Below are 26,459 nucleotides of genomic sequence, written 5' to 3'. Positions count from 1 at the left end.
GTCAGGGGGGAGCTGCTGGCTCCTCAAGTAAGAAGCAAGGGATCCCCCTTTGTGACCAGCCCTGTGGGGTTCGGGGGCTGTCTTCTGCACAGAGAGAGATGGTGTATGCGTCGCGGGAGTCGTCGCCCACGCGGCGCCTCAACAACCTGTCGCCGGCGCCGCACCTGGCCTCCGGTTCGCCGCCGCCGGGGCTACCGTCGGGGTTGCCGTCGGGCTCGCCGTCGCGCTCGCGCCTGTCGTACGCCGGGGGGCGCCCGCCCTCCTACGCCGGCAGCCCCGTGCACCACGCGGCCGAGCGGCTGGGAAGCGCCCCCGCCGCCCCGGGCGTTAGCCCGAGCCCCAGCGCCATCCTGGAGCGGCGCGACGTGAAGCCGGATGAGGACCTGGCGGGCAAGGCGGGCGGCATGGTGCTGGTGAAGGGCGAGGGCCTCTACGCCGACCCCTACGGGCTGCTCCACGAGGGCCGCCTGAGCCTGGCCGCGGCCGCCGGCGACCCATTCGCCTACCCGGGCGCCGGTGGCCTGTACAAGCGCGGCTCGGTGCGCTCACTCAGCACCTACTCGGCCGCCGCGCTGCAGTCCGACCTGGAGGACTCGCTGTACAAGGCGGCGGCCGGAGGCGGCCCGCTCTACGGCGACGGCTACGGCTTCCGCCTGCCGCCCTCGTCGCCGCAGAAGCTGGCCGACGTGGCTGCGCCCCCCGGGGGCCCCCCGCCGCCGCACAGCCCCTACTCGGGGCCGCCCAGCCGCGGCTCGCCGGTGCGCCAGTCCTTCCGCAAGGACTCAGGCTCCTCGTCGGTCTTCGCCGAGAGCCCCGGAGGCAAGACCCGCAGCACCGGGGGCTCCTCGACGGCTGGAGCCCCCCCTCCCGAGCTCTTCCCCGGGCCTGGGGAACGCCCGCTCGTTGGGTTCGGGCCGCCTGTGCCAGCCAAGGACACGGAGACCAGGTGAGGGACGCTGGCGAGGCCCGGGGCTGCGCGGGTGGGGTGGGGAGAGGGGGCACGGCAGAGTCCGTGGCAGATTGTGTCCTGGACTCTGAGACCCGGGAATCCCTGTAGACCCGGAGTAGCCTTGAGGGGTCGCCAGAGTATCTTGGCCGTGGCAGGGAAGGCACTGGAAAGACGTTTCATCTGCAAGGCCTGAGAGCTGGACGAGAGGGCCCCAGACAAGGACCCTGGAGACCTGGGTTTGCATCCGGTCCCTGAGCCTCAGTTTCCCCAACTAAAACTGAGGCTGAAGTAGAACTCTTTATTTAGTGCCTTTCCTGCTCAGACACAGAATGTGCCGCCATGAGAGCTGTCCAGCACAGGGCCGGCTGAAGTCCACTGGGGAGGGGGTGCTGGTAAGAAGTGGGGATGGGGAGAGAGGCACATTTCTTTAAGTAGCCTCCGAGCTGGGGAACTCTTGCCCATCATTCAGCTCCCTGCTAAGGGTGCAAGGCTGGAGGAAGTAACCAGGGCACTGAGCTGCCCCCCTCTGCCCTCAAGCAGCACTGCTAAGAGATGAGAAGAAACGATCCATTCACACAGCTTTCTTGTGGCCTGTGTGCCAGGCACTGCACTGGCCACTGTTTATGCCAAGCTGAGCAAACACGGTTCCTGCCCTGCCTAGTGACGGAGACACAGCAAAAAATAACTTGTTCTTCCCTTGGGAGGGTGTACTCCTCAAGGCTGTTGGGGGCTCTGGGATGGCTTCAGAGAAGAGGGTAGGGAGGAGGGCATGCTGGCAGGGGGAATACATGTGCAGAGACCCAGAGTGGCCTGGTGGGGCCCATTAGGGAGCCAGTGATGAGAGATGAGTCTGGAGAGGGAGGGGGTGACTGTCAGATGGGGAAGGGCCTTTCCAATGTTGGGGGTAGGCTGTGGATCCTTAGGCAGTGGGACCCTTTGAATTGTCTGTGTGCTGGTGGCTGGGGAGGGAATGGTATCTCCTCTAATTATCAATCTTAGGAATGGGGCGCTGGGCAGGAGGGACCCCACGCCCAGAGATGGGGTTGCTCAAAGCCACCGTCTTCCCCAGGGAGCGCATGGAGGCCATGGAGAAGCAAATTGCCAGCCTCACCGGCCTGGTGCAGAGTGCCCTACTGCGAGGTTCGGAGCCAGAGACCCCCAGGTGAGGTTCTTCTCCCAACACCACTGCCAAGGCATGTGGTTGGGCGAGAGGGAGGGAAAGCGAGCAGCAGGAGCCCTGGGCTCAGCTCAGCCAGTGTCTCATCATCTTGCCCTGGGTGAGTCGCCTCCCTTCTCTGGGACTCCGTCCTGAGATCAGGGGACTGGAGGAGTTTATGTTAAGCTCTCACCCAGCTTTGACAGTCTGGGGCCTGGACCCCCTGATGGCCATCTTTTCCCTGTGCCACAGTGAGAAGATCGAAGGCTCCAATGGAGCAGCCACCCCCTCAGCACGTGAGTGACCCTTCTCCCCTCCCCCACAGGTTCTTGCCCTCTCTGAGCCTCAGATGCCTAATCTGTAAAGTGGCTACATCACCAGGCTTCAATGGATAAATGAGTAGTCACCTTAGACCAAGATGCCTTCGCTCCGGCGCTTTGCTCCTCGCAGAGGGCTGACCACTAGTTGGGGCAGGGAGCCAGAGCCACGTCTCTCTGTGGCTGCTGTGTGGGGTCAGGAGTGGGGAGGACTTTACCCCAGGCTCACGATTTCTTCCCTTTCTCCCATCCTCGTGGTCCCTGTGTGCAGCCTGCGGGTCAGGCAGCCGGAGCAGCGGGGCCACCCCAGTGTCCGGCCCTCCCCCGCCCTCGGCCAGCAGCACGCCTGCGGGGCAGCCCACTGCCATCAACCGTTTGCAGATGCAGCTACACCTGCGTGGCCTGCAGAACAGCACCAATGACCTGCGCAGCCAGCTTCAGCAATTGCGGAAGCTCCAGGTACCACCCTCTCCGGGGCGTCGCCCTGTACCCCGCTTCCTCAAACCCCGCCCCGCCAGAACCCGCCCACGAAACTCCTTCCCGCGAGTCTGCCCCATCCCGAGGCCCTCCGCCGCTCACTGGGCTGCTCTCAGAAACCCTCCTCGAACTCTCGCCACCTCGCTGAGTCTCTACTCCCTCACCAAGCCCCCATCCCTCGCCCGGGTCCCCCTCACTGAGCCCTCTTGCCCCTTTCCTGAATCCTCACCGCTCTCCGGAAGCCCCAATCCACCTCACTGAGCCCTCTTCTCCTGTCAGTATCCCTCAGGGCAGTCCCTGTCCCTTCCTGCCCCGCATTCTCTACCCCCTCCCCTCCCTTGGGCGGAAGCCCTTCCCCCAGATCCCCTCAGCTCTCCCTTCCTGAGCCCGCACAGTCTTCCCGGGCCTGCCCCGCCTGGCAGATGGTCCCACCAGTCAGGAGCCTGGCATCGCTGTGCCCGCTCCTCGAGAGTATCCCAGGGCCCGTCAGGTGAGAATAATGAGTAGAGACAGGCTGGAGAGGGGGCAGAGAGTTGCCATCTGGGCAATGGGTAAGATCTCGCCCACCCCCACCTTTGCCCCAACTCGGCCTTAGAACTCGGTTTTCCCGGCCCAGCCACGGAAGCTCTATCAAACCCCAGTGCTTGAGTCCTTCGTCGAAGCCATAGCCATGCAGCCGCAAGGTGGGCAGGGCCCTAGGTAGGGCCACCCCTTGCCCCCCAAATATCCGCTACCCCGTTCTCCTGCCTCTATATTTCCCCAGACACGAAACATTGTCCTCCGCCCCCCACCATCTTACCCCTTCGCTGCAGCTAACCGCCACGGCCATGCAGCTGCACCTTCTGCACGGCCCAACTTGGCACTCCTCCCTCCACTATCCCAGGCCGTTCTCCTCCTGCCTCTATTCTTCCCCAGAACTAAGCCCTCGGCCTGTGCCCCCCCACCATCCCACCCTTTCACTGCTGCTCACGGCCACAGCCGAGCATTGGTATCTTCCGTGGAGCTTGCCCCGCGTCGGGCTCTCCTCTGCCTGCCTCCTCCTAGCCCTCTCCCGGCTGCGCGCCTCCGTTCCCTCCCACCCCCGTCCATCGGTCCGTCTGCGTCCCGCAGCTACAGAACCTGGAGTCTTTGCGCGCGCTGCTGAAGGGCACGGAGGCGGAGCTGAGCATGCGCGTGTCGGAGGCGGCGCGGCGGCAGGAGGACCCGCTGCAGCGGCAGCGCACCCTAGTGGAGGAGGAGCGGCTGCGCTACCTCAACGACGAGGAGCTCATTACCCAGCAGCTCAAGTGAGGCTGGGCCCACCTTTGGAGGGAGGGCTGGGGCTGCGGCCTGGGTGGCTGGCCGGCAACCTGATTTCACCGGGAGGCGAAGCTCCCTTCCTTCTGAATCACAGGTGACGTTCTGAAGCCTGATTTCCTTCTCCTCTGTGGCCTGATTTCTCTGTGACCCACAAACCTTTGACCATCTGGCACAATTCCTGTTTTCTTTTTTTCTGGCTTGATGCCTGCTTTTGCTATGGTCTTGCTTCCTAACGGTCCACAGTCTGGCTTCCCCGTGGCCTGCAGCCTTACTCTCATGCGTCCAGCTGCCCGATGTCACTCTGCCCTCTGCCTGCTTTCATTCTGGCTCGTGACCCATGCAAGCTGACCCTCAGGTATTCAGGTGGAGCTTTCAGGTGTGGCCAGCTTGGTCAGCTTGGTGCTGACCAGTCACAGTTGCCACCACTCCAAGTCTCTGATCTCTGAGACCAGGTATAGCCAAGGAGAACCCTCCTCCCATCCTAGTGCAGCTGAAACAGGGCTCCAGGAATAGAGAACACCCCACCCCCAAATGCTTAGACATGGAAGGGTTAACAGAAGACAGTCCTCTGATCCAAATTTAGCAAATGGCTGTCTGGCCAAGATTCGATTGTCTGGCACCATTGAAGGGAGAAGCTGCCTGCCGCTGTCCATCCACTGAGTGAGCAGACCCAGCCCACTGCAGCCTTCCCTGGTCAGTCCCTGGGGTCTCAGACAGAGGCCCTGCTCCTCCATCTGGTCTCCCTCTTGGTGGTACAGGGCACAGGGGGCCTGAGGTCCAGCTCCAACACTGAGAGGCTGTTCGATCACGACAGTTTTTGCCCGTCTCTGCACTTCAGCTTCCTCACCTGTGCCCAGTATTAAGATTTTCGCAATCCTTTCCAGAGAGGACTTGGATTCTACTGGTCAGCGACTCGGAGCCGGGGAGGCTGCTCAGAGGGGCCCAGCTTTCTCACCAAGGTCATAATTGGCTGAATCACTTGCAAGGCGCTACTTGAAAAGGGTCCCTGCTCCTCAGTCTTGGGCTCACAGCCTATAAGTACATGTGCTTTTCAGTGATGCACAGGGCAAAGATTCTCATGACCCCTTGTGGCTGAGATGAAATAAGGGGCCATCCCACTTGGAAATAAGCTGGTGGCAGCCACTGCATCACCCCTAGTGTGACAGCTGAGTGACAACTCTTGTCAGATCTCCAAGTAGACTGATGGCTGCCATCCCCCCTTACCCAGGGAATTCCATTTACCCAACTTTCCTGTCCCCTTTTTGCCCCTTTTTATTCAGCACAGAGGAGCGGGGTTGGAATTTTCAAAAGGAACTTTACTGAGACATTAAAGGAAAATAAAAGGAAATATAAAAGTACAGAGGCAGAAGGGATGAAAGGATGTATTTATGCTCCTGTCATATGAGTGTCTGGTCCGCAGCTTCCTGGGGGCCTCAGTTCTCCAGGAGTACACAGACTCCCTACCCGCTGCCCTGTTATCAAACCCATTGCTCGGACTGCTCACTTGAGAGAGCTTGGGGGCTGATACATGCTTCCGGCAGGATTCTCCATCTACTTCGAAAGGAGTTCCTGCCTTTTTTTGAGTGGGGCCTGGGCTGCACACCAGCACTGCAGTGGCTTCGGCTTGGCCAGGGGGACGTCCCTGCCCAGCTCCCATAGCCTCCTGGCATTAAGTCAGCCAGCAGGCCCATCCTTACCCCTGCTCTGGCTGCAGCCCCTGTACACTTGCTCTTGCTCGGCTTCACTCTGCCCCTTCCTTTTGCCCTGGCATCTTGCTGGAAGTAAAGGCTGATTCTGTGCTTCACTCAGCGTGGCTCACTCACCTGTCCTTCTAGCCAAGCACTTGAGCTCTGTCTAGACGTTGCCCTTAGGGAAAGCCTCTGCTGACTGAGACCTTTTGGCCTCTGGAGCATAACGTGACCCAGCCCAGGACCAGCTTTGTAAGCATGTGACCTGTGTAATCGCACAGGGCCCCACACTTGTGAAGGCCCATGCTTGGCTTAATGCTCTGCTGTCACTATCTTGAAATTCTTAATTTTTAAACTAGGGGCAAAATCTTCATTTTGCTTTGAGACCCCCAAATTATATAGCTGGTTCTGTCCTGACCCTCACCTCTCAACTCCTCTAGAACTAAACCTGGGTCTGGAAAGCCCCACTACTTTCTGATCCCAGTGTCTAGACTTGGGCTGGTCTGGACTCACTTGCAGAGCCTGCCCAGGCTATGGGGCCCCAAACTTTGGCAGATGGTATGATCAGAAAATCGAGGTGCTAATTGAGCCTAAGGGGGGGCCTTGTCCCTTCTGCCTGAGAGTTGCAGTGTTATTTCCTCCTGAAGGCTTACCTGAGTGCTCTGTTAAATGAAGGTCCCTTCCTCTGCAGAGTGATGTTTGGGAGTGACCATTTTACAAAACTGGCCCACCCTGAGCCAGTCAGGTATCACACACATCAAAAGAGAGTTGTTCTCTTGCATGTGGCGGAGTGAAGGCTGGGTGGGACAGCGGGTGGGTGTGGGGTGATGTTAGTCCAGTGTGGGAGGGAGATGCAGCAGAACCCAATGGCTGAAGTCAGACAGGAGTAGATCCTGCTTTGCCACAAAATAGTTGTGTGACCTTGGACAAGTTACTTAATCTCTCTGGGCCTCTTTTTGTTTTTTTTAATGCCAAAGCCCATTGTTAGGGTAGCTTAGTTAGGGTAGCTAATTAATTAGTTAGGTTAGCTGCTGTAACAAATTGTATAATGGTTCAAAAGTAATCAATATACCTTTCTTTCTCATGGAACAGTTTTGGTGGGTTAGCGGAATGGCTTTCCTCCATGCAGTCATTCAGGGACCCAGGCTAATGGAGGTTTTGCCATCTTCAATATGTGTCTTCCAAGATTATCCACAGGGTCATTATCTTTCAACCAACAGGAAGGGGAAGTGAGCATGGAGGAGCTTACATGGGAGGTTTTTAGGGGCCAGGTCTGGAAGCAGCATGTACCCCTTCCACTCATATTCCATTCGCTAGACCTCAGTCGAATGGCCACTTCTACCTGCAAGAGAGGCTGGGAAATGTAGTCTAGTGTCTAAGCTACTGTTTGTCTGTGTGTAAACTGGAGGTAATAATGGTTCCCACTCACAGGATTTGTTGTGAGGATTAAATAAGGTAAAGAAAGTGAGGAGATGAATGTGCACCTGGCAGGCTGTAAGCACTTAGTACAAGATAGCTCTTTAACTGGTAGTGCTGACTCACAGGATTTTGTCCTTGGCTCCAGTGTGATCTGTCTTTTCACCCGCTAGTTGGATGAAGATGTATAAAGCATGCTGATAAGATTTGCTGATGACACAGAGCTTTGAGGGGGAGCAAATCTGTTGGATGGTAGAACTGAGATTCAAAAGTTGTTCCTACATGGATTGTTGAGCTGAAATCCAACAGATGGTGTTCGACAGGAATGTATGTAGAGTCCCGCATGTGGGTCAGGGACATCAGTGACTCAAGTACACAACTGAGATGACCTACCTGGGCAGAGTTCCTTCTTTCACTTATTCATTCCTTCCATAATTATTTACCAGGCATTTATTCTGCTCCAGGCACCATGCCAGGTGCTGGAAATCAGAGATGAATCAGAAAGACATGGTGTCTGCCTGCCTAGAGTTGCTTAGCCCAGCAAACAGGAGCTCCAGGGAGGAAGCAGACCCCCAACCCCAAGTGTAGGGAAGGGGGGAGAGGTTGTAGGGAAGTGTAGGTGGGCGGGGGTGCGAAATGGAGTGTTCTAGGCAGAGGAAATGGCATTATAGAGGCCCAGGGAGAGCAGCACATACGAGGACCTCAGCAATTCTGGATGGTTCTAAACAAAAGCAGGCCAGACGAGGAGGACAGTGGATGTAGCTGGAGGGAAAACAAGAGCAGCTCCCAGGGACTGACCCTTTGCATTAGCTCATTTAATCCTCACAGTGGCCCCAGGAGGGAGGAACTCTTACCATCCCCATTTTTTTGGGTGAGGAAATTGAGACCTGGAGGCAGTCAGTAACTTGTCTAAGATCTCTGCTGGGTCGGGCAGAGCTGGGATTGGAATTTGGATCTGTCTGACTCCAGAGCCAAATTTTCAACTACTACCCTCATACTCTTCTTGGCTACATTGAAGAGTTTGGATTTTAGCCTCAAAATGTTGGGATCCATTTCGGGTTCAAAACAGGTGGTGGTGACTTGGTGGTCTGATTTACATTTTAGAAATATGGAGGGTTTTAAAATGACACAAGGGCTTCCCTGGTGGTGCAGTGGTTAAGAATCTGCCTACCAATGCAGGGGGCACAGGTTCCAGCCCTGGTCCGGGAAGATCCCACATGCCGCGGAGCAACTAAGCCCGTGCGCCACAACTACTGAGCCTGTGCTCTAGAGCCCATGCTCTAGAGCCCGTGAGCCACAACTACTGAGCCCACGCACCACAACTACTGAAGCCTGCGCACCTAGAGCCTGTGCTCTGCAACAAGAGAAGCCACCTCAGTGAGAAGCCCGTGCACCGCCACTAAGAGTAGCCCCCGCTCGCCACAACTAGAGAAAGCCTGAGCGCACCAACAAAGACCCAATGCAGCCAAAAATAAATAAATAAATAAATTTTAAAAAAAGAAAAAAACCCCACAAGCTCAGCATAAACCATCTGAAAATTGAAAGCAGCTTTGTCATTGAGGAAAGAGGCTGAGTGTCTGGATCACTTGAGCAAAGGTAGATGGACGTGGCAGTGCCACCCTGAAAAAGAAGAGACTCTTTAGGAGCACATGCAACTGCCTCCAGTTCTCTGAAAAGCTGCCAATTTCTCTGCTGTGTCCTTGGCATAATGAGTATCAGAGGATGCAAGTTATCAGGAGGGAGATTTGGATTGATGTTGCTAAAGATCAGAACTTCAAAGAGGGGACCCAGGGCACCTGTTAGGGAGTGCTTCTGAAGTCTCATCTCTGAAGTTTGGCTTTCTGATTTCACTTGGGCTTGTGGCCTGGAGGATGGCTTTTAATTTTGATCTGATTGGTGGCCTGATTTCTTTCCAGCTGCCCAATTTCAGGGGGCTGGGCTGGGGCCAGAGGGGCTGAAAGGGTCTTTCTGTGGCTGCAGTGACCTGGAGAAGTCGGTGGAGAAGATCCAGAGGGATGTGTCCCACAACCACCGACTGGTGCCTGGGCCCGAGCTGGAAGAGAAGGCGCTGGTGCTGAAGCAGCTCGGGGAGACGCTGACTGAACTCAAGGGTGAGCCTGGGGGCACCCCTACCCCCACCCCACTGCCCATCCTCCCAATCCTCGGAGCTGCTCCCTCCCCAGCTCACTCCTTCCCTTCCCCTCAGCTCACTTCCCAGGCCTGCAGAGCAAGATGCGGGTAGTGCTGCGTGTGGAGGTGGAGGCAGTGAAGTTCCTGAAGGAGGAGCCACAGCGCCTGGATGGGCTACTCAAGCGCTGCCGTGGGGTCACAGACACGCTGGCCCAGATCCGAAGGTCATTCTATCCCTGAGTTCTTATCTCTGACCTCCAGTTTCCCAGTGGGGTCACACACTGAGCTAGATTGATAGGTCAACCTGACCCCTTATCCCAATTCCCACAAAGCTCACTGGTGTGCAGACTGGATCTGCACCTCAGCTCTGACCTGTGGCCCCGTGCATGTTGTAGGCTTGGCCCTCCCATTTGCCGGATGCAGTCACTCCTTCCCAGGCCCTTCCACTTGTCCTGCAAGATCCCAGAACCCTCCTCAAACCCCACCTCCCCCAGGCCAGGCTTCCCTCCCATGGGGCCACCACCCTGCAGGCCTCACAGCTGCTCCCAACTCTCCCAACCCCAGGCAAGTGGACGAAGGTGCGTGGCCACCCCCCAGCAACCTCCTGAATCAGTCCCCCAAGAAGGTGACAGCAGAGACTGACTTCAACAAGAGCTTAGACTTTGAAATGCCACCCCCCAGCCCTCCACTGAAGCTCCACGAGATGAGCGGGCCAACCGAGGGGGCCCCTCCGACCCCGAAGGCGGGCAACCCCACCAAAGGCCTGGACACTCCTGGCAAGAGAAGCATGGACAAGGCTGTGTCTGTTGAGGTGCTGGGCCCGGCATGGGGGGGCCAGAACTAGGCTCACACGTTCTCACCACCATCCTAGATTGGCAAGTGCCAACACGTGGGGACTTGTTCCTGGGAGACGAGGAAGTCCGAGAAGCGTATTGAGGGTGACATTAGTCCTGCTAGACAGAAAAGCATATTATAAATCTATGATAATCAAGGCAGTGTGGTGTTAGCATAGGAGTAGATTATGTGCTCAGTGAAACAGAATAGAATGTCTAAAAGCAGGTCTAAGTTTATCCCAAGAGTAGTTTGTAATGAAGGTGGTATTCCAGGCTCACAGGGAAAGCATGTAATACTCAAGGAGAAGCCCGAGGCTCGGCCCAAACGGGAGGCTTCCTTTCCATTCCTTGCATGATGGCTGAGGCCCCAAAGGTCCAGGAGCAGGGCAGCCGCTTCAGTCCTGACTGTCGACCCCTCCTCTCAAGGCTGCCGAGCGGGACTGGGAGGAGAAGCGGGCAGCCCTGACCCAGTACAGCGCCAAGGACATCAACCGGCTTCTGGAGGAGACACAGGCAGAGCTGCTGAAGGCCATCCCTGACCTGGACTGTGGGAGCAAGGCCCACCCCGGCCCAGCCCCCACCCCTGACCACAAGCCCCCCAAGATGCCCCACGGCCAGAAGGCAACCCCCCGAACGGAGCCCAGTGGAAGGAGAGGCTCAGGTATGGGGGCAGGTAGGGGGCTGGCGAAGAGCCCAGAGGAGGGGAGCCCCAGCCTCGGGAGCTCTCAGGTTGATGGGGGAGGCGCTTGGGAGTGAGAATCTTTGTGGTCGGGCTGCCAGAGGAGGGAGGTGCTGGCCTGCCCCTCAGCCACGAAGGGAGACCCAGAAGGACGGGATAGCACTGGACTCCATCCAGGGATTCTTCCCACTGCTCTGACTGCTGCTGAGAGGACCATGCAGGGAGGACGAGCAAGTCCAGGCAGAGGGTCATCCCCCTGCACGTTCTGACCCAGCGTGTGTGCCAGAAGCGAGGCTGTGCTGAGACGGGGTGCGGGTGCAGCGCTGAGCTATACGGACGGGGTTCCTGGGCTCCTTGAGCCTGTGAGAAACCCGAACCAGAAATGGCAATTGTCATTCACGCATTTATTCATTCCTGCCACATATATTTGTTAAGCACCCACTATGTGCTAGGTGCTGGGGATAAGGAGATAAGGCTGCTTTCAAAGAGCTTAAAATTTCGTGGGAGAATAATACTAACATCTGTGTTTATCAAGCACTTACTATGCGGCAAGAACTGCTCCAAATGCTTTCTACGTATCAATCCTTATAATTTTACAACAATCCCAGGAGGCAGATATAGTAATTATTTCCATTTTACAGATGAGGACACTAAGGCTCAGTGTGGTTAAGTAATCTGTCCCAGGCCATACCTCGTGTGTAAACCAGAAACAGGATTCAGGTGCTAAATGCTGTCCTAGAGGAGGCCCTGGAAGGGCAGGAAGGGCTTCCCACGGAAGGGGACTTTCCATTGGAGTCTTGCATTTCCCTGGCCAGTGAGAGAGGGCATTCCAGGGAGAAACAGCACATACAAATGCCTGGAGGTGTGTGTTTGGTGTTGCCCAGCTGGGTCCAGACCAGGGAGTAGTAAGCAGAGCTGAAGCTGAAAGGTTGGCAGGCACAGAGGGTGCTGGGCCAAGAAACTTGAACATGGTTTGGGGTCATGGGGAATCACTGGGGGATCAAAGGCAGAGGAATGTCAGGCTTGAGTGACTTTTCTGAAGGTTGCCCAGGAAGCAGCCCCCACCCCAGGAAGAACTGGGGGAAAGGAGAGCCTGGTGGGTGGGGTCAGACTCTCAGAATAGTATAACCACTCTCTCTTGATGGAGAAAGGATGAAGATCTGTGCAGGGCAGGGCTGAGGGCCGGGCAAGAAAGGGATGGATTAGAGCAGCGATTCTCAGACTTGAATGTGCACGTGAAATCACCCGGGGATCTGCTAGAACGTGGATTCTGATTCAGCAGCTCTGGGTGGGGCCTGAGCTTCTGCATTTCTAACAAGCTCCCAGGTGCTGCCAATGCTGTTGTTCCACGGGCCACACTTTGAGTAGCAAGGCGTGAGAGTGCTGTAAGGGGAGGAGCAACAGGGCTTGGGGTTGGATTGCACGGGGAGGTAGGAGAGAAGGAGGAGGGGGCCTGTGTCCTTTCCCCTGAGCGTTCCTCTCCCTTCCTCCCTGGAGGAGGAAGCCAGGTTTATCCTAACCCCGGAGTCAGATGTGGCGCACAGACTCCAGGGTTACGAGTCCCCTGACCCCCAGTCCCTTGGCTGCCCGCAGATGAGCTGACAGTGCCCCGATACCGCACGGAGAAGCCCTCCAAGTCGCCCCCGCCGCCCCCTCCCCGCCGGAGCTTCCCCTCCTCCCATGGCCTGACCACCACGCGCACTGGAGAGGTCGTGGTCACCAGCAAGAAGGACTCGGCCTTCATCAAGGTACCGCCACCGCTTGGGTAGGGGTCAGGGGGCTGAGTTGGGGGCATGCCTGAGATGACCTCTGGAGACTCTCTGGGGTGGTCCCCTCTCTCAGAGGAAGTGGAAGGAAAGGAAGGAGGCTGGCCAGTGGTGACTCTACTTCTGGCTTGGGCTTCCTCCATGGGAAGGGGCCATCCCGGCAGATGAGGAGCTGGGGCAGGTGGGAGATGGTCTGGAAGTGATAGGGCCTAGGAGGTGAGCTGGAGGGGGCCAGGGCCTGGTCTTGATGGGGACCGGGCCCTTGCAGAAGGCCGAGTCTGAGGAGCTGGAGGTGCAGAAGCCCCAAGTGAAGCTGCGCCGAGCCGTGTCCGAGGTGGCCCGCCCGGCCTCCACACCCCCCATCATGGCCTCTGCCATCAAGGATGAGGACGATGAGGACCGCATCATCGCAGAGCTGGAGGTGGGTCAGGGGCGCACCTGGCCCCTGAGGCGTCAGCCAGGCCCCCTCCCTTTCCCTGTCAAGCTGACCCCAGGGTGAGGTGCCCGGACTAGGACAGGGGACTGGATTCTTGGCTCCCCACTGAGGCTGGTTCAGGATCCTGTCCTTCTTGCCTCAGTTTCTTCTCCACGGTAAAGTGGGGGAGGGGGTCTAAAGCCCCTCCCTGCATGTTTGAGTTTTTTACTGTAGTGTCTGAGACGCCCCGCAACTGCCCTGACACCTCCTGTGCTCTGAGACCCCCATCCCCTAGTGTTCTGAGAACAGAAGCTCTAACAAACTCACCTATATACCTTGACCCCCTCCCACTGCTGTAAGTCACCCAGACTCGAGTGTTCTCAGCACCCCTCTCCAAGAGGCTGAAGACCTGGACCACCAGGGCCTCTGGTGGCCAATGGCCATGGTGAGGGGCCAAGGAGTGCCAGCCCAGGCCACTCCCTCCCCATGAGTGCCTGGGTCAGAGCCCAGCACCCCCATCCTCCCTGTACCCCCTCCTCCAAACCTGCCCCCACCTTCTGCTCCCCAGGTGTTTGAGAGAAGCTCAGTGTCTCCCCTCCCCCCCACGCCCTGCCGCCAGCCGATCCCCACCTTGCTGTTCCCCCAGGACCCGGGGCCTCCTGGGGGCTCAGCCCCGGGCCCCACATGGAAGGTAACGGGCTGCCCCCCACCTCTCACGGCGCTCTCTCTGCCTGTGCCTCCACGCTTCCTCTCCTCACTTCTCACGCTAACCTAACCCGCTAGAACCTGCCAGTCACATCCCTGAGTCCCGCCACTGCCACGGCCTCACCCCCTCCCCCGCCCCAAGGACGGGTGCATCAGCCTTCCTTCCCTCTCCAGACTCCAGCAGCCTGGTACCTGGTGGCCCCCCTTGGGTCTGCATTTCCTTACAGGCTTGATTCCGGGTCTGGCCTGTGGTGGCTTGGGTATTTTGTTCCTATCTGCAGCCAGAGTTTAGGTCTGGCCCGAAGCCCACGTTTTGTCTTGGTCCAAGATTGGAGTTTGGATCTTGCTTGTTACATGACTTTAGGCCCAACTCAAAGTCTGACACTGTCCTGAGCCCTTGCCTAGTCCCTGCCCCCATCTCCCCTACTCTGCTGCCTGTGCCAGGTGGGGGCTCTTTCTCCCACTAGAATCTATGCCTTGCACTGGGCACCAGGATGCCCAGGAGGAAGGCTCATTTACAGCCTCTCTCCACCCCATGCCCCTCCTTGGCTGCCGGTTCTGTCTTTCGGCATTGGGAGTTTCTTCCTTCTCTCTAACTTCAGTCCTTGCTGCTGTCCTGCTGCACTTAACTTCCTTTTTATTTTTTCTTGGGAATTTGAGGGTGACCTGCTGTCTGCACCCCAGGGGGCTGTGCTTGGTTGGGGAGGGGGAATTGCGGGGCGGTGGTCTGGGAATCTCTCCCTCTGGCCAGTTAGGTTGTAGCAGGAGGGCGTCTGCTCTGCAGAGGGGAGCCTCCCATGCACGCACGTGTTCACCTTCCTCATCTGGTTCTCTTGGCCCACAGTGGGTTCTGTGCTGGCCGCCACCTGATTTCTAGCCTGGCTTGAGGTCTGGTGGTGCTTTGGCTCCCTGGCGGGGGGAGCAGACAAGCGCCAAACGGGTAGACAGTGCTGTCTGCTGGGCAGAGGATGGGCACAGAGCAGTCCAAGGAGCTGTCTGGGGGTGAACAGTATGGCAGGGCTGCCCCAGGCTGGCTGTGCCCTCGGCACCTTGGCCCGCTGCACCCAGCCACTGCACCTTTCTGGCCCTGGAAGCCAATCCTGGTGGGGTCCAGTGGGCAGAGCCCCTCCACTGGCCCTTTGGGCTGGCTGCCCCTCTGCATCCTGAGGCGCCATCGGGCAGTGGAGCCAGGCGGGCATGGGTCGCCCTCTCTGCCTTCCCAGTCTGCACCTCCCACATCCAGGTAAGCAGGTGGCAGGGCTGGGTGGGTTGCCTTGGGCCGGGGGGCTGGGGGGTCCCTGCTGCCCCCCACACATCTCCCCATGGCTCCTTTTAGTGGAAAGAGCACTGGACTTGGAGTCAGACTGCCTGGGTTCAAATCCTGGCTCTGCCACTAGCTAGCTGTGGGTAAGTGACCTTGGGTAAATTACATGACACCCCCCCACCTCAGTTTTCTCATCTGTAAAGTGATGAGAGTAGTAGCCATTTCACGGGCAACAGAAAGGATTAAAGATGAAGGCGTATATGGCAGTTCCTGGTATAAGACTCTGCTCAGAATTAGACCAGAATTCACTCAAGTTGGGTAGGGGTGACTGGGGGCCTCTCTCTGTGCCCCCACCAAAGCCAGAGCCCGGGACGCTCACACAGAGGCAGATGCTCTAGCTTTGCCCAAGCCTGTGCAGCAGAGGGACTTAGCTGAGCCCCTCCCGTTGTGACTGTGGAGCCGTCAGAGAAAGCTCCGGAAGTAAGGGGTAGGGACCAGGAGACTCTGGCCTGAGATGAGGATGGCAGACCCACCCTCCGAGGCCAGAGGCCAACACCTGGTCTCCACCCACACGGGGCTGCGGGTCTCGGACATTCAGTTCAAGTCCACAAATAGCTAATATCTATTGAGCACTTAACGCCGTGCCAGGCATTGTTCCAAGCAGGTGCCCACTTGAGCTCACTTCATCTTCCACCAGCCTCACGTTATTGTTACTCCATCGCACAGATGGGCAAACTCCTGGCAGTAACCATGAGAGCTGCTCTCAGAGTTTAACATGGGTGATGAGAAGTAAACATGTGTCTGTGCTTCTAGGTAAACTGGCATCTTTGCCAGAAAGTGGGAGACCGTAGGATGTGGTGGAAAAAGGCCTGAATCCTAGTCCCAGCTTTGCCTCTAACTTGCTGGGTAAACTCAGTCAGGACCCTCCCCTGCCTCGGTTTCCCCATCTGTGAAAGGAAAGGGCTGGGCTCACCCACATGTGACCCCCCATCCCAGCTCAGGGTGCTTTGGTTGCAGGGATCACACTCTCCCTCATCTTTCCTGTCCCCGCAGGCTGCCGCAGGCCCCAGGCCCTTCTGCGTCCCCTGGATCATCTTGACAGAGTGTGCCCCCAAACCTCCCTCTCCACCAGAGGCCAGGCTTGAGGATCCCGGTCTTAGGACAACCCCTACCCCACGACCCCGGACCCTGGCTGGCAGCGGGAGGGGCTGGGGTAATCCACGGGCCCCTCCAGGGCTAATGGCTGAGGTTTCCCAGCCCAGGAACAGCTCGATGCTGGAGAAGGAAGGGGCGGCTCTGAAGAGACTGGAGACAGGGAGCTGCAGCCCAGAAAAGGAAGGAGCTGGGGTCTCCTGTTCTCGGGCATCTGCCCCAGACAGGACCCAGGAGCCCTCCGCTGCCGAGACCTACCCAGAGGAGACCCTCAAAGACTCTGGACACGACGCCCAACCCTGCAGCGGGGAGAGCAGGGGTCAGCATGCTGCTGGCCTGGGCTGCACGGGGCGCGGTGCCTCCACCCAGCGGATGGACAGCCTGGAGGAGACGCTCCGGGAGCTGGAAGCCACCCTGAGCCAGATGGGCACGGCCCCTGCCGCGGGGTCCCCTGGCAGCCCCCCACCCCCGCCCCCTGGTCCCCAGGTGGCTGCCTCCTGCCCCGTCCTCTCCTCTTATCTTCCTGCTCCAGTCTTCAGAGCTGGAGGGAGTGGGAGGCTGCAGGAGCGCCACGGCAGCCCCCTCCTCCCACTGGCCTTCTCTCAGCCCCGCCACCCTCCTGGGAGCCCGGTGCCAGGCTGGGTTTGCAGGCAGAGCCCCTGGCAGGCTGGGAAGCTGGCCTGCCCAGGGATCAGCCTAACCAGCCGTGGCGGAGACCAGGGCCTCTCCCCTCTGCTCTGTATCTGTAAACCGACAAATAAAGTTCTTTCCCCCTTTTCCATCCCCACACTCCCCTCCTCCTCTCCTGTCTGACTCTCTCTGTCTCTGCTGTTTCTCTGCCTGCGCCTCTGGATCCCCAGAACCCTTCCGGGCAGGCCCGGTCCCTGGGGTGGTTCAAGGGGGCTGGACTTGTCCATCTCTAGGGAGACTTCGCCCCCATCCTCCCATTCAGAGGAAGTTGTGGGCCTGGGGCTGCCAATCCTACTTTGTCTGCCATTATAAAGACCCCTCCCCCAAATCTCAGGCACGTTCTCTCGGGCCAGGAGTGGTGGTGGTGGTGGTGCCAGGGACCTTCACCTTAAAACTGGCTCCCCCAGAAGGGCACCAGCTGCCCCCGGGCTACTCAAGGAAGCCACCAGGGTTCTCACCCAGGAGCTGTTGGGAACCTGGCCGGGGGCCCCGTCCCCTCTCCTGCAGGGAGGCCTTAAACCTGGCCTCAGAGAGTGGGCCTGATTCCTGGGTGGGGATGTGGAGCCAGGGAGGGCTCTCCAGGTCTCAGAGGGCCCACTGCGCCTGGGGTGCCTGTGTGATCCCACCTCCAATCCTGACCCTGTTCCTCTTCCTGCAGAGTGGCGGTGGCAGTGTGCCGCCCATGAAGGTGGTGACTCCGGGGACCTCTCGGCTGAAGGCGGCCCAGGGCCAGGCAGGCAGCCCCGACAAAGGCAAGCATGGCAAGCAGAGGGCCGAGTACATGAGGATCCAGGCCCAGCAGCAGGTAAGCCTGGGCACCACGCGGGCGGGGCCTGGGCCCCATCCAGACCCCCACCCCCTCCCCCTCCCCACTGGCAGTGCTGTGTGCTGGCCATCTCTTGCCAGTATTCCTGTGACCACCTTCCTGCCAGCGGCCCAGAGAGGTCCTCCCTGCCAGGACTGCCCCACCGGTCCCTTAAGCCATCTTCTCCTTCCTCTCTCCAGTCCCAGCGCTCAGGATCTGGTTCTCAGCCAGATGGCTCCTTTCTCAGAAGGCCCCTCACTCAGGACCAGAGAGGGCTGTCTCCTCAGCCGCTCCTGGACAAGACCCTGCTGAGGCTGGTGGCCCCGGGGTGTGGAAGGGGCCTTTATGCCTGTCTTCCTGCCACTCCACTCCCCGCCTCTGCTTCCTTCCCTCTGCTCTCAGGTCCCACCTGCTCTCTGGGGTCCCCACTCTCATCTCAGCCTCCCTCTTAGCTCTTAGACCACCTCCCAACTAAGGGAGAAACCAGTTTTGCATCTGCTTTTCAGTCTCGTGTTTGGGTTGCAGTGTGGTTAATGGGGAGGGGGAGAAAGGGGAGAAGTACTTCGGCGCCCCGGTGGGTGCCGTAGTAGTGGTGGAGGCGCTGCACCCTCTTTCAGATTTAATTAGTGGGCCTGGGATGGTATATAGAGTTGACAACCTCACCCGTGGATGTTTCTGCCCTGTGGCTCACCTGTGGCCCGGTCGGAAGATGCAGATGGTCCTCAGGCCTAGATGTTTAGAGAGACCTTTAGTGCACTCATTTGGTTCAGTAAATATTTCCGAGCAGTTCCTGTATGCCAGGTCCATTCTGAGTGCTGGGTGGGAGTAGGGGTCATGCAATGTCCAGATGCTGTGACTTGAAGAAAGTTCTAGGCTCAGAGGCAGGAGGTGAGAGATGGGCAAGTCTAGCCACCTCCTTTACAGATGAGGGGACAGCTCAGAGAAGGAAAGGGACTTCCCACGGGCCCACAGCAAGGTGGCATCAAAGCCAGGACTGGGACCCAGGGATCCCAAAGCCCTTCCCACCACATGGCTCTGCCCAGCCCTGGGCACACAGGCCTGCCTGCTGGTCCTCTGGAGAGTCCAGTGGAGACGGGCCAGCCGGGCCCCTCACTAGCTCCCTGCTGGCCACCCGTCTTCCTCATGGGTCCCCAGACACATCCGGCCAACCCCAACCCCAGCTCTTTTTCCTGCCACCACCAAGGATGAGTTCCCCTCATCCTGTGCAGGCTGGTCTCTCTTCGGTGTCTAAAACAGCTGCTGACATTCCCGGGGTGTTCACTTGTGCCAGACACACACATTAATTCATTGCACACTCACTACTCTGAGGATGGGCCGTATTATCCCCATGTGACAGATGGGGAAACTGAGGCTTTACCCAAGGTCACAAGGCTGGCAAGTGCTGGAGCAGTGTTCAAATCCAGACTGACACCCTGCCCCCCACCCCCGCAGAGAGTTGCTTCAGCCTCTTCAGCGGGCACCTCCCTCCTCTGGAATTATGCTCCCCGCCTCTCACCCTGACTCCCAAGCACCCAGCTCCTCTACCTGTTGCCCTCTCTCCTACCCCTCCAGTCACCTCCATCGCCTCCACGCCCTCTCGTCCATTCATTCCTCAACCCACCCCCTCCTCCTACTTCCTTCCAGCCTCACCCCTGGGCTTGGCTAGGTCTCCAGTGGCCTCCAAATGGCCTCTTTGCACCGTGCTCTACCCACCTCTCTGCAGCGTGTTGGGCACATACCCTGCCCCCCCTACGTGCACTGGGGGGCCGTGGGACCCTCACTCCTTGGCATCCTCTCCTCCCTTGTCGGCCCTCACTGACCCTCCTGGGCAACTCTCCTCTGCCCCCCTCTTCACTCCTCCACGTCCATCTTCTTCCACAGCCTCTCTGCTCCTCACACCACGTGCTCCTCTCCTTGGGCACCAGGCGCCATCTGTCCCTGCCCAGGTCTCTGTTCTGAGCTCAAGCCTGCCCCCGCTGCTCGCTGCTCGCCACTTGGGAAAGTCACCGGCCCCGGGCATCCACCTACGCTGAGGGGTCCCCTGAGCTCCCCCCCTCCCTCACCTTCCCCAGCTACGTGGTGCTTCTCTCTTCCCACATGACTGGTCTGGCTGTATCTCTGTCACTTTCACTTTTCTAGAAACCTTTCTTTAAAAAAGCATCTTCTCTCTAATGAAGTATTACACGTTCTTTGCAGAAATGTTTTAAAGTAAAGAAATGTTATAAAGCAGCAGGGGAAAAAATTATCCTGTGCCTCAGTACCCCAGTGCGTGCCCTTCTAAGGTTTCCCTGCAACTTCTGTGACCCCTAACCTATCTTCGTAGACCTGCGGGGTGGGGAGGGTTGTTTGTAAAATGTGGATTTGATTTTATCACTCCCCCAGCATACGACCCGTGCCCTCCAGCCCCGGCCGGGTAAGAAAATCAAAACTCCCTCACTGGCCGCCCTGGCGCTTCATGACCAACCTCGGCTCCCTCAGCCCAGTTCTCCCTGCCCGCCCCCCCCACCCCCGACCCCAGCCCCTCCATTTGCTCCAGTCACCCATATCACCTGGCCCTCCATCCTCAGGCCAGGGCACCGTTCCATCCCAGCTCAGTCTGTGACCCAGGTCAAAGTCCTCTGCCTTCTGCAGCCTCTTTCCTCATCTGTACAATGGGAACGAAAACCCAGAGGCCGGCTTCTGAGTTCATGTAATATAATACCGTGTGTGGGAAAGAGCTTCGAAAGCCACAGAGCGCTCTCCAAAGGGAAGGAGTCACCACCATGCTTGGCTGCACTGTACCTTTGTCAGGGCCAAGGGCTGGACAGAGGCCTCTCCTTCATCTCGTGGTTCTGACACTAGGAGCTCGAAGCTGCCTTGCCAATGATGAGGGGGAGGGGAATAGAAGTGCCAGGACCAGACAGAGAAATCGGGGTGGAGGAGTGGAGAAAGTTCCAAGAGGGGGTGCAACAGTGCCTGAAAGAAATCAGAGGAAATGATTGAGGAAAAGCTCTTGGATGTTGTGCTCAAGATTCAGGGGTGGGATGAGAGCCAGATTCCCAGGGGACAAGGATCAAGGGCTTGGTGCAGGCATGAAACTGTGGACACCCCCTCTTCTACTAGGGCTAAGCAACTGTTGGACACCTAGTGTATCTCCTCCATTGGTTCCAGTGAAGAGACTGTAATGAAGGGACCAGCAAGAGATGCTGAGGCACCCAGGGACCAGTGAGAGCAGGAAGCTGGACCTCCCTGGGGAGAGGGGTCCGGGGACATAGGGTTTAGGGAGTCCTGTGAGAGCTGGACAGTAGGTGCTCTAGTTATGGAGGGCACAGCATGCCAGCGACGTGGCACCAAGTGGGGAGGGAGTAAGGAAGAAACTTTACCCCCTCTCTCTTTCCGCCCTGTCATAATCCCCAATGGCCAAACCCGGCCAAGCCAGCCAGCCAAGGCATGGCGGGGTCAGCCAACCAGGGTGCAGAGCAGGGCAGAAATCAGATCTGGGGATGGAGAGGCAAATAGAAAATAGCACCCCTCTTCTGTACCAATTTTAAGTATTTTATTTAATCCTCGTAACAACTTTATATCTTTAAAAATATGTGCCTTAACCCTTTTGTCACTGCTACATCCCTACAGCACCTAGAACAGTACTTGGCACACATAGGCACTCAATAAATATTTGTTGGTTAGGTGAATGAATGGATGAATGAATGAATGAATTTGCCACTGATCAGGCCCAATCCAGATGGAACTAGACAATGCAGACTTGAAATGTTAATATACTAATGATATAATAATAATAATAGCTACCATTTATTGCCTGCATCCCGAGTTGCAGGCATTGGGCCTCGTGCTCTGTGTGCATCGTCTCACGTGATTCTGGTGCTGTAGGGACTGTTATCCCTGCTTTGCGAGTAACGACATGAAGACCCAGAGGGATACGTGCCTGAGGTCACACGGTTAGGAAGTGGCAGAGCTGGGACTTAAACCCAGGTCTGCCAGATACAAATTCTGCTTGTCCTAATGCTGGATTCTACTGCTTTGCTGGGAAGCATAACTCCGTGGGTGCCGCCAACCCTTGGGGAGACGGCACTCGTGACGGGAGCGCTGTTGACAACAACATTAGAGGAACAGTGGTGGGCCTCACATGTAGCAGTCTAAGCGGTTTTAGCTGCACATAACAGAAACTCCAAAATGGCTTAAACAACAAGGAAAGGTATTAGCTAACGAAACAAGAAGCAGGGAGGTTCCAGGGTTGGGGAATTCAGCAGCTCAAGGACATCAAGACCTGGGTTCCTTCCATATTTCTGTTCTGTTGGCCCAGCATCCCGCCCCACCCGAACACATCTGCCTTCATTCCAGGGCTCCTAGCCGCACAGATCATTTTAGGAGCAGGAGAATCTTCCCCAGAGGCCCCCAACTGACCTCCCCTCTCTACTCATTGCCTGTCTCTAGATCAGTCACTGGCTAGGAGAAGGGAACGGCTTGAATTGCCTTAGGTTTTATCAGGACCCATTCCCCTTGGGCTGGGGGAAGCCGCACCTCTTCTGCCAGCCCAGTGCCTGATTCAGGCAAATAGCTAGGAAGAAGGGCATGTGGGCAGGAGGAGGTGGCCCTGGGAATGGCCCTGGAGGAGGCGCCAACAGGGTCGGCAGCATAAAGATGACCTACGCTTGTGTGGAAATCTATGCCTCGTAGCCCGGAGGGACAGGTCAGCAGGCTCGGGGCGCAGAGAGGGGGCTAGACTCTGGCCCACAGGAAGAGGAGGGGTAGGGGATTCAGCCCTTTGGGTCTGGCTAACAGTTCCAGTCTCCCCCAGCTAAAGCTGACCATCTATGAGGTTTCTGCCTGTCACAAAGGTGACAAAGCTCTGTTTCTCTGGACATAATTAAGAGCAACGGGGGGAGGACTGGCTGGTGACAGGGAAGCAACGAGAACCTTCAGAGACAGCAGCTGTGCCAGCTGAGAGCTCTGAGCAGCACAGGACATGCTCACTGGACACAGTTGGACATGCTCCCTCAGCTTCAGAAAAGTGGGTTTTGGACGCTGCTGCGGCCAGTCTCCCGGGAGGGAAGATGGCCTGAGAAGTTGTTACAAAACAAATGCTCACAGAGCAAGTACAAGAGGTCTCCATGCAGAAGGGGGGTATGCACATAAGCCGGTGAACGCTGCTGCTTGCTGAAGTTTAAAGGCCTTGCACCGGCTGTAGGAGAAGGGGGACATCGCCTAGGCGAGGACACATCACCTGAGTGAATGCAGGAGTCAGGTGGCGGCACAAGCCGGAAGGCAGGTGTTCCAAAGACCAAAGCTCGGAGTAGACCGAGGCTCTTGACAAATGCTAAAGGGAAGGAATGGAAAAAGCTTTTAACTAGAGAGGCGAGCTGAGACCAAAGAGGACAGCCAGGAGGGAACCAACAGCTGGCTTGGGACGCAGTGGGATGTGAAGGGACACAGGAGAAAGCGGGTGTGCTCCCCTTCCACCTGGCTTTGGGAGAAAGAACTCTAAACGGGAAATGATGGGCGGGGAGGGGCGGGACTGGAGCCCAAAGTAAGTGATAAGGGAGGAAGAGAGCTCTTGGTTGTCTTTATTTTTTTTAATTATATATTTTAATTAATTTATTTATTTCTATTTTTGGCTGCGTTGGGTCTTCATTGCTGCGCACGGGCTTTCTCTAGTTGCAGCGAGCGGGGGCTTCTCTTGTTGCAGAGCACGGGCTCTAGGCGTGTGGGCTTCAGTAGTTGTGGCATGCAGGCTCAGTAGTTGTGGCACGCAGGCTCAGTAGTTGTGGCGCACGGGCTTAGTTTCTCTGCAGCATGTGGGATCTTCCCGGACCAGGGCTTGAACCTATGTCCCCTCCATTGGCAGGCGGATTCTTAACCACTGCACCAACGGGGAAGTCCCCTCTTGGTTGTGTTTAAATGAGTCTGTCTCCAGGCCCAGGTACCCGGACCCTGCGAACACAGGCCATGCCTGGCACGTGGCACTCGGCAAAGGGCTGAGTGGTTGCTAGGATGTGGGGCTGTGGGCCTGGAACCCCTCTGAGTAAGGAATGAGCAGCCAGTCACGACGAGAGGGGTTAGAAGACCCAAACGGGGAACTCTTGCCTAGATGTTCATAAAGGGGAAAATGTAGACCTCAGACTGCAGTGTGGTGAGCATAACGCAGAGCTGGATTGCTGTGCACGTGTGGAGGAAGAAATGTGACCAGCAACCTCAAGGGCGGGTTCACTGTCAGCCAGTCAGGTACATACGGTCTCCTTGGTTCCCTTCCAGGCTGCGGGAGGCACCGTCTGGGTTTCCCCCTGCGAAGCATCTGATAGGGGCTGCCCAGCAGCTGGGTGATAATGTAGGTCGGGGAGAAAGGGCGTGGCCGTGCGCAGACCTGGGCTGCAGGAGGTCTCTGACGGTGAGCCACAGCACTCTGCTTCTAGCCCTCACCCCGTCTGTCTTTCTGCATCAGGATGGGCCGGTAGCTAAGCAAGGCCAGGAGGGACAGTGGCTACAACTACAGGGAGGAAACCTGGTCTATGGTGCCCTAATCGAGTGATCTCAGAGTTAACTGTGCAGCGGGATCACGTGGGGCGCCTGCCTAAAATGCAGATTCCTGAGCTCACGCTAAAAGATGGACCCTGGGGCGGGGCCCTGGAGTCTGCGTTTGTGACAGGCCATCACCTCCAGGACCAGTGTAAATGCAAGGGGTCTGCTGGAGGTGAGGAGGGGGCACGGCTGTTTCTGTCAGAGGTGACCCCTGAGTGCCGGACACGTCGTGAGGGGGTGACCTCCCGTTACCCACAAGGCACAGCTCAGAGCTGGAGGAACACTTGCGGGACAGGAGGCGGCGGGGGGAGGGTCTTTAAAGAAGCGCCCCCGCAGGAGGACAAGCTCATTCCTCAGGTGCCCCTGTAAGACCTGCTGAGGTTGGAAGGGGCCCTGACTGGGCTCTGGCTGCTTGGGCCCACCTACCCCCAGCCTGGGCTGCCCCCCTCCTGCCTCCCCTTTGACAGCTAACGTTTCACCTCTTCCTCCCTTCTCCTGCCCTCTCCCTGCTCCCCACCCGGTCTGCTCCTGGTCCGTGTCCTGGTCCCCATCCTGGCCCTGGGCTGCTCTCCCTTGTGCTTCTCTGGTCTCTCTCTCCCGCCTTCTCTCTTTCCTATCAGTAACCGTGGACCTACCCTCCCACCCCAGGCCCTCTGTTCCAACCCCGTGCCCCCTTTCTGCCCCTGCTGTGGCCCCCCTCCTCCCCTGTCTCAGGGGACCACTCACTCTCTCCACATCCTCCTCTGATTTCTACTGTTTGCAGTTAATTTTCTCTTGGATTTGTGGAGATTTTTCACTTTTTGAAACTGTAACTGGGGGCCAGCGCGAAGCCTCCCCTTCCTCTCTCTGACCCCTGACCTCTGTTTTTGTTCCAGGCCACTAAACCGTCTAAAGAGATGAGCGGGTCGAATGAGACCTCAAGCCCAGTCTCGGAAAAGCCCTCGGCTTCCAGAACCTCCATTCCCGTATTGACTTCCTTTGGGGCGAGGAATTCTTCCATCTCCTTCTAGAAACTCCCTTACCCCCCACCCCCGCCTGCCCCCTCCCTCATCCCTGCCATTTCTCTCCTCGGCTTCCCTTCATCTCCACCCCACCCCGACACCATTCTCCAGACCCCCCGAAGGTGGCCCGTCCTCAGCTCTCTCTGCCCATCCCCTGTTGGTGTTTTTGGTTTTTTTAATGATTCACTTTTAATTATCTTTTTTTTTAAAAAAAAAAAGAAAAAAAAGAAAAAGAAAACCAGTAAAACTAAAAACCAAAACATGACACCTTCCCTTGATTTCCTCTTCCAGAATGGCACACTTCCTGTCATCATGCCTCCTTTTCTCTTTCCCCACTTTCCCTCCCAAGTCCATCCTGAAGTTCCTGCACCCCTGCCCCCCCTCCCTGTCTCCCACACGCTCCTCCCAAGAGCACTCCAAGCAAACTCTGCTCTGCGCCGTGGAGGCTTGGAGCAGACAGACACCCCCTCTCCCCTTCCTCGGAAGCCTGCCTGGAGGAAAACCTGGACATTGGACCAACCCCAAAATCAGGCTGGAAAATGGGACGTAGGGAGACTTTGGCCCTGGAGGCGCCCCACCTGTCCAACCTCGGGATGTGACTCAACACCGCTGCTTCTCTGCTCCCGTCCACTCACGCCCGGGTGGGCCTGGAGTCGAGACAGACGGGCTGGAGAGGGAGGCCAGAGGTGGAGGGGCCTCAGGGTGGTGTGAGGCCGTGGAATCTGTGTGTCCTCGGAGAGGAGCTGGCTTCCCGGGACCACCTTCCTGTGGTGCGGAGCTGCCTGGCTGGCGCCGATCGGAGGAAGGGGCACCTCTGGACTGCTGGCTGTGGGTGGTGGGTTGAGCAGACAGCCTGACACTGGGGACACTGCCCTGGGAGAGGGCAGCCCCGAGGAGGGGTATTTGGTACTTTTAGTTTCCTAATTTAGCACTTTAAATGGCATTAACTTATTTAACGGGGGTGGGGTGGGCAAGAATGAAGGGCCTATAGCAAATTAGATTTTGAGGCCTGGAGGGTGGGGAGGGTCTGGTGTGAGGGAAGTGGGGGGAATAGAGGGGGGCTTCATGGGGGGCAGCGAGGACAGCTCTGACCCCACAGGTGGGGTGACTTGACCTTCAACCATCCTCTTTGAGATTTGAGGGTTTTCAGGGAAGGACTGGGGACCCCCTGGTGAGATCCTCGAGGGTCCCTGAAGCCTGACCA

At 57.6% G+C, this 26,459-nt stretch overlaps 1 protein-coding gene across 1 annotated transcript in view; it reads left to right on the top strand.

Moving 5' to 3' along the window:
• The window catches only part of SRCIN1 (SRC kinase signaling inhibitor 1), a 41,209-nt gene extending 15,945 nt beyond the window's left edge, over window positions 1-25,264 (top strand). Inside the window, exons 6-18 of the mRNA XM_068530910.1 lie at window positions 93-946; window positions 2,019-2,111; window positions 2,358-2,401; window positions 2,694-2,881; window positions 4,010-4,185; window positions 9,283-9,413; window positions 9,509-9,656; window positions 9,997-10,243; window positions 10,692-10,926; window positions 12,538-12,692; window positions 12,979-13,131; window positions 17,595-17,741; window positions 25,130-25,264. Of these exons, the coding sequence (XP_068387011.1) occupies window positions 93-946; window positions 2,019-2,111; window positions 2,358-2,401; window positions 2,694-2,881; window positions 4,010-4,185; window positions 9,283-9,413; window positions 9,509-9,656; window positions 9,997-10,243; window positions 10,692-10,926; window positions 12,538-12,692; window positions 12,979-13,131; window positions 17,595-17,741; window positions 25,130-25,264 (2,706 nt within the window). The remainder of the gene's footprint in view (window positions 1-92; window positions 947-2,018; window positions 2,112-2,357; window positions 2,402-2,693; window positions 2,882-4,009; window positions 4,186-9,282; window positions 9,414-9,508; window positions 9,657-9,996; window positions 10,244-10,691; window positions 10,927-12,537; window positions 12,693-12,978; window positions 13,132-17,594; window positions 17,742-25,129) is intronic.
• The last annotated feature ends 1,195 nt before the right edge of the window (window positions 25,265-26,459 follow it).

Source organism: Eschrichtius robustus, chromosome 20, assembly GCF_028021215.1.
Source record: "Eschrichtius robustus isolate mEscRob2 chromosome 20, mEscRob2.pri, whole genome shotgun sequence".
Classification (NCBI taxonomy): Eukaryota; Metazoa; Chordata; class Mammalia; order Artiodactyla; family Eschrichtiidae; genus Eschrichtius; species Eschrichtius robustus.
The sequence above is the reverse complement of the archived record's forward strand: the minus strand, read 5'-3'. Positions and strand labels throughout refer to the sequence as shown.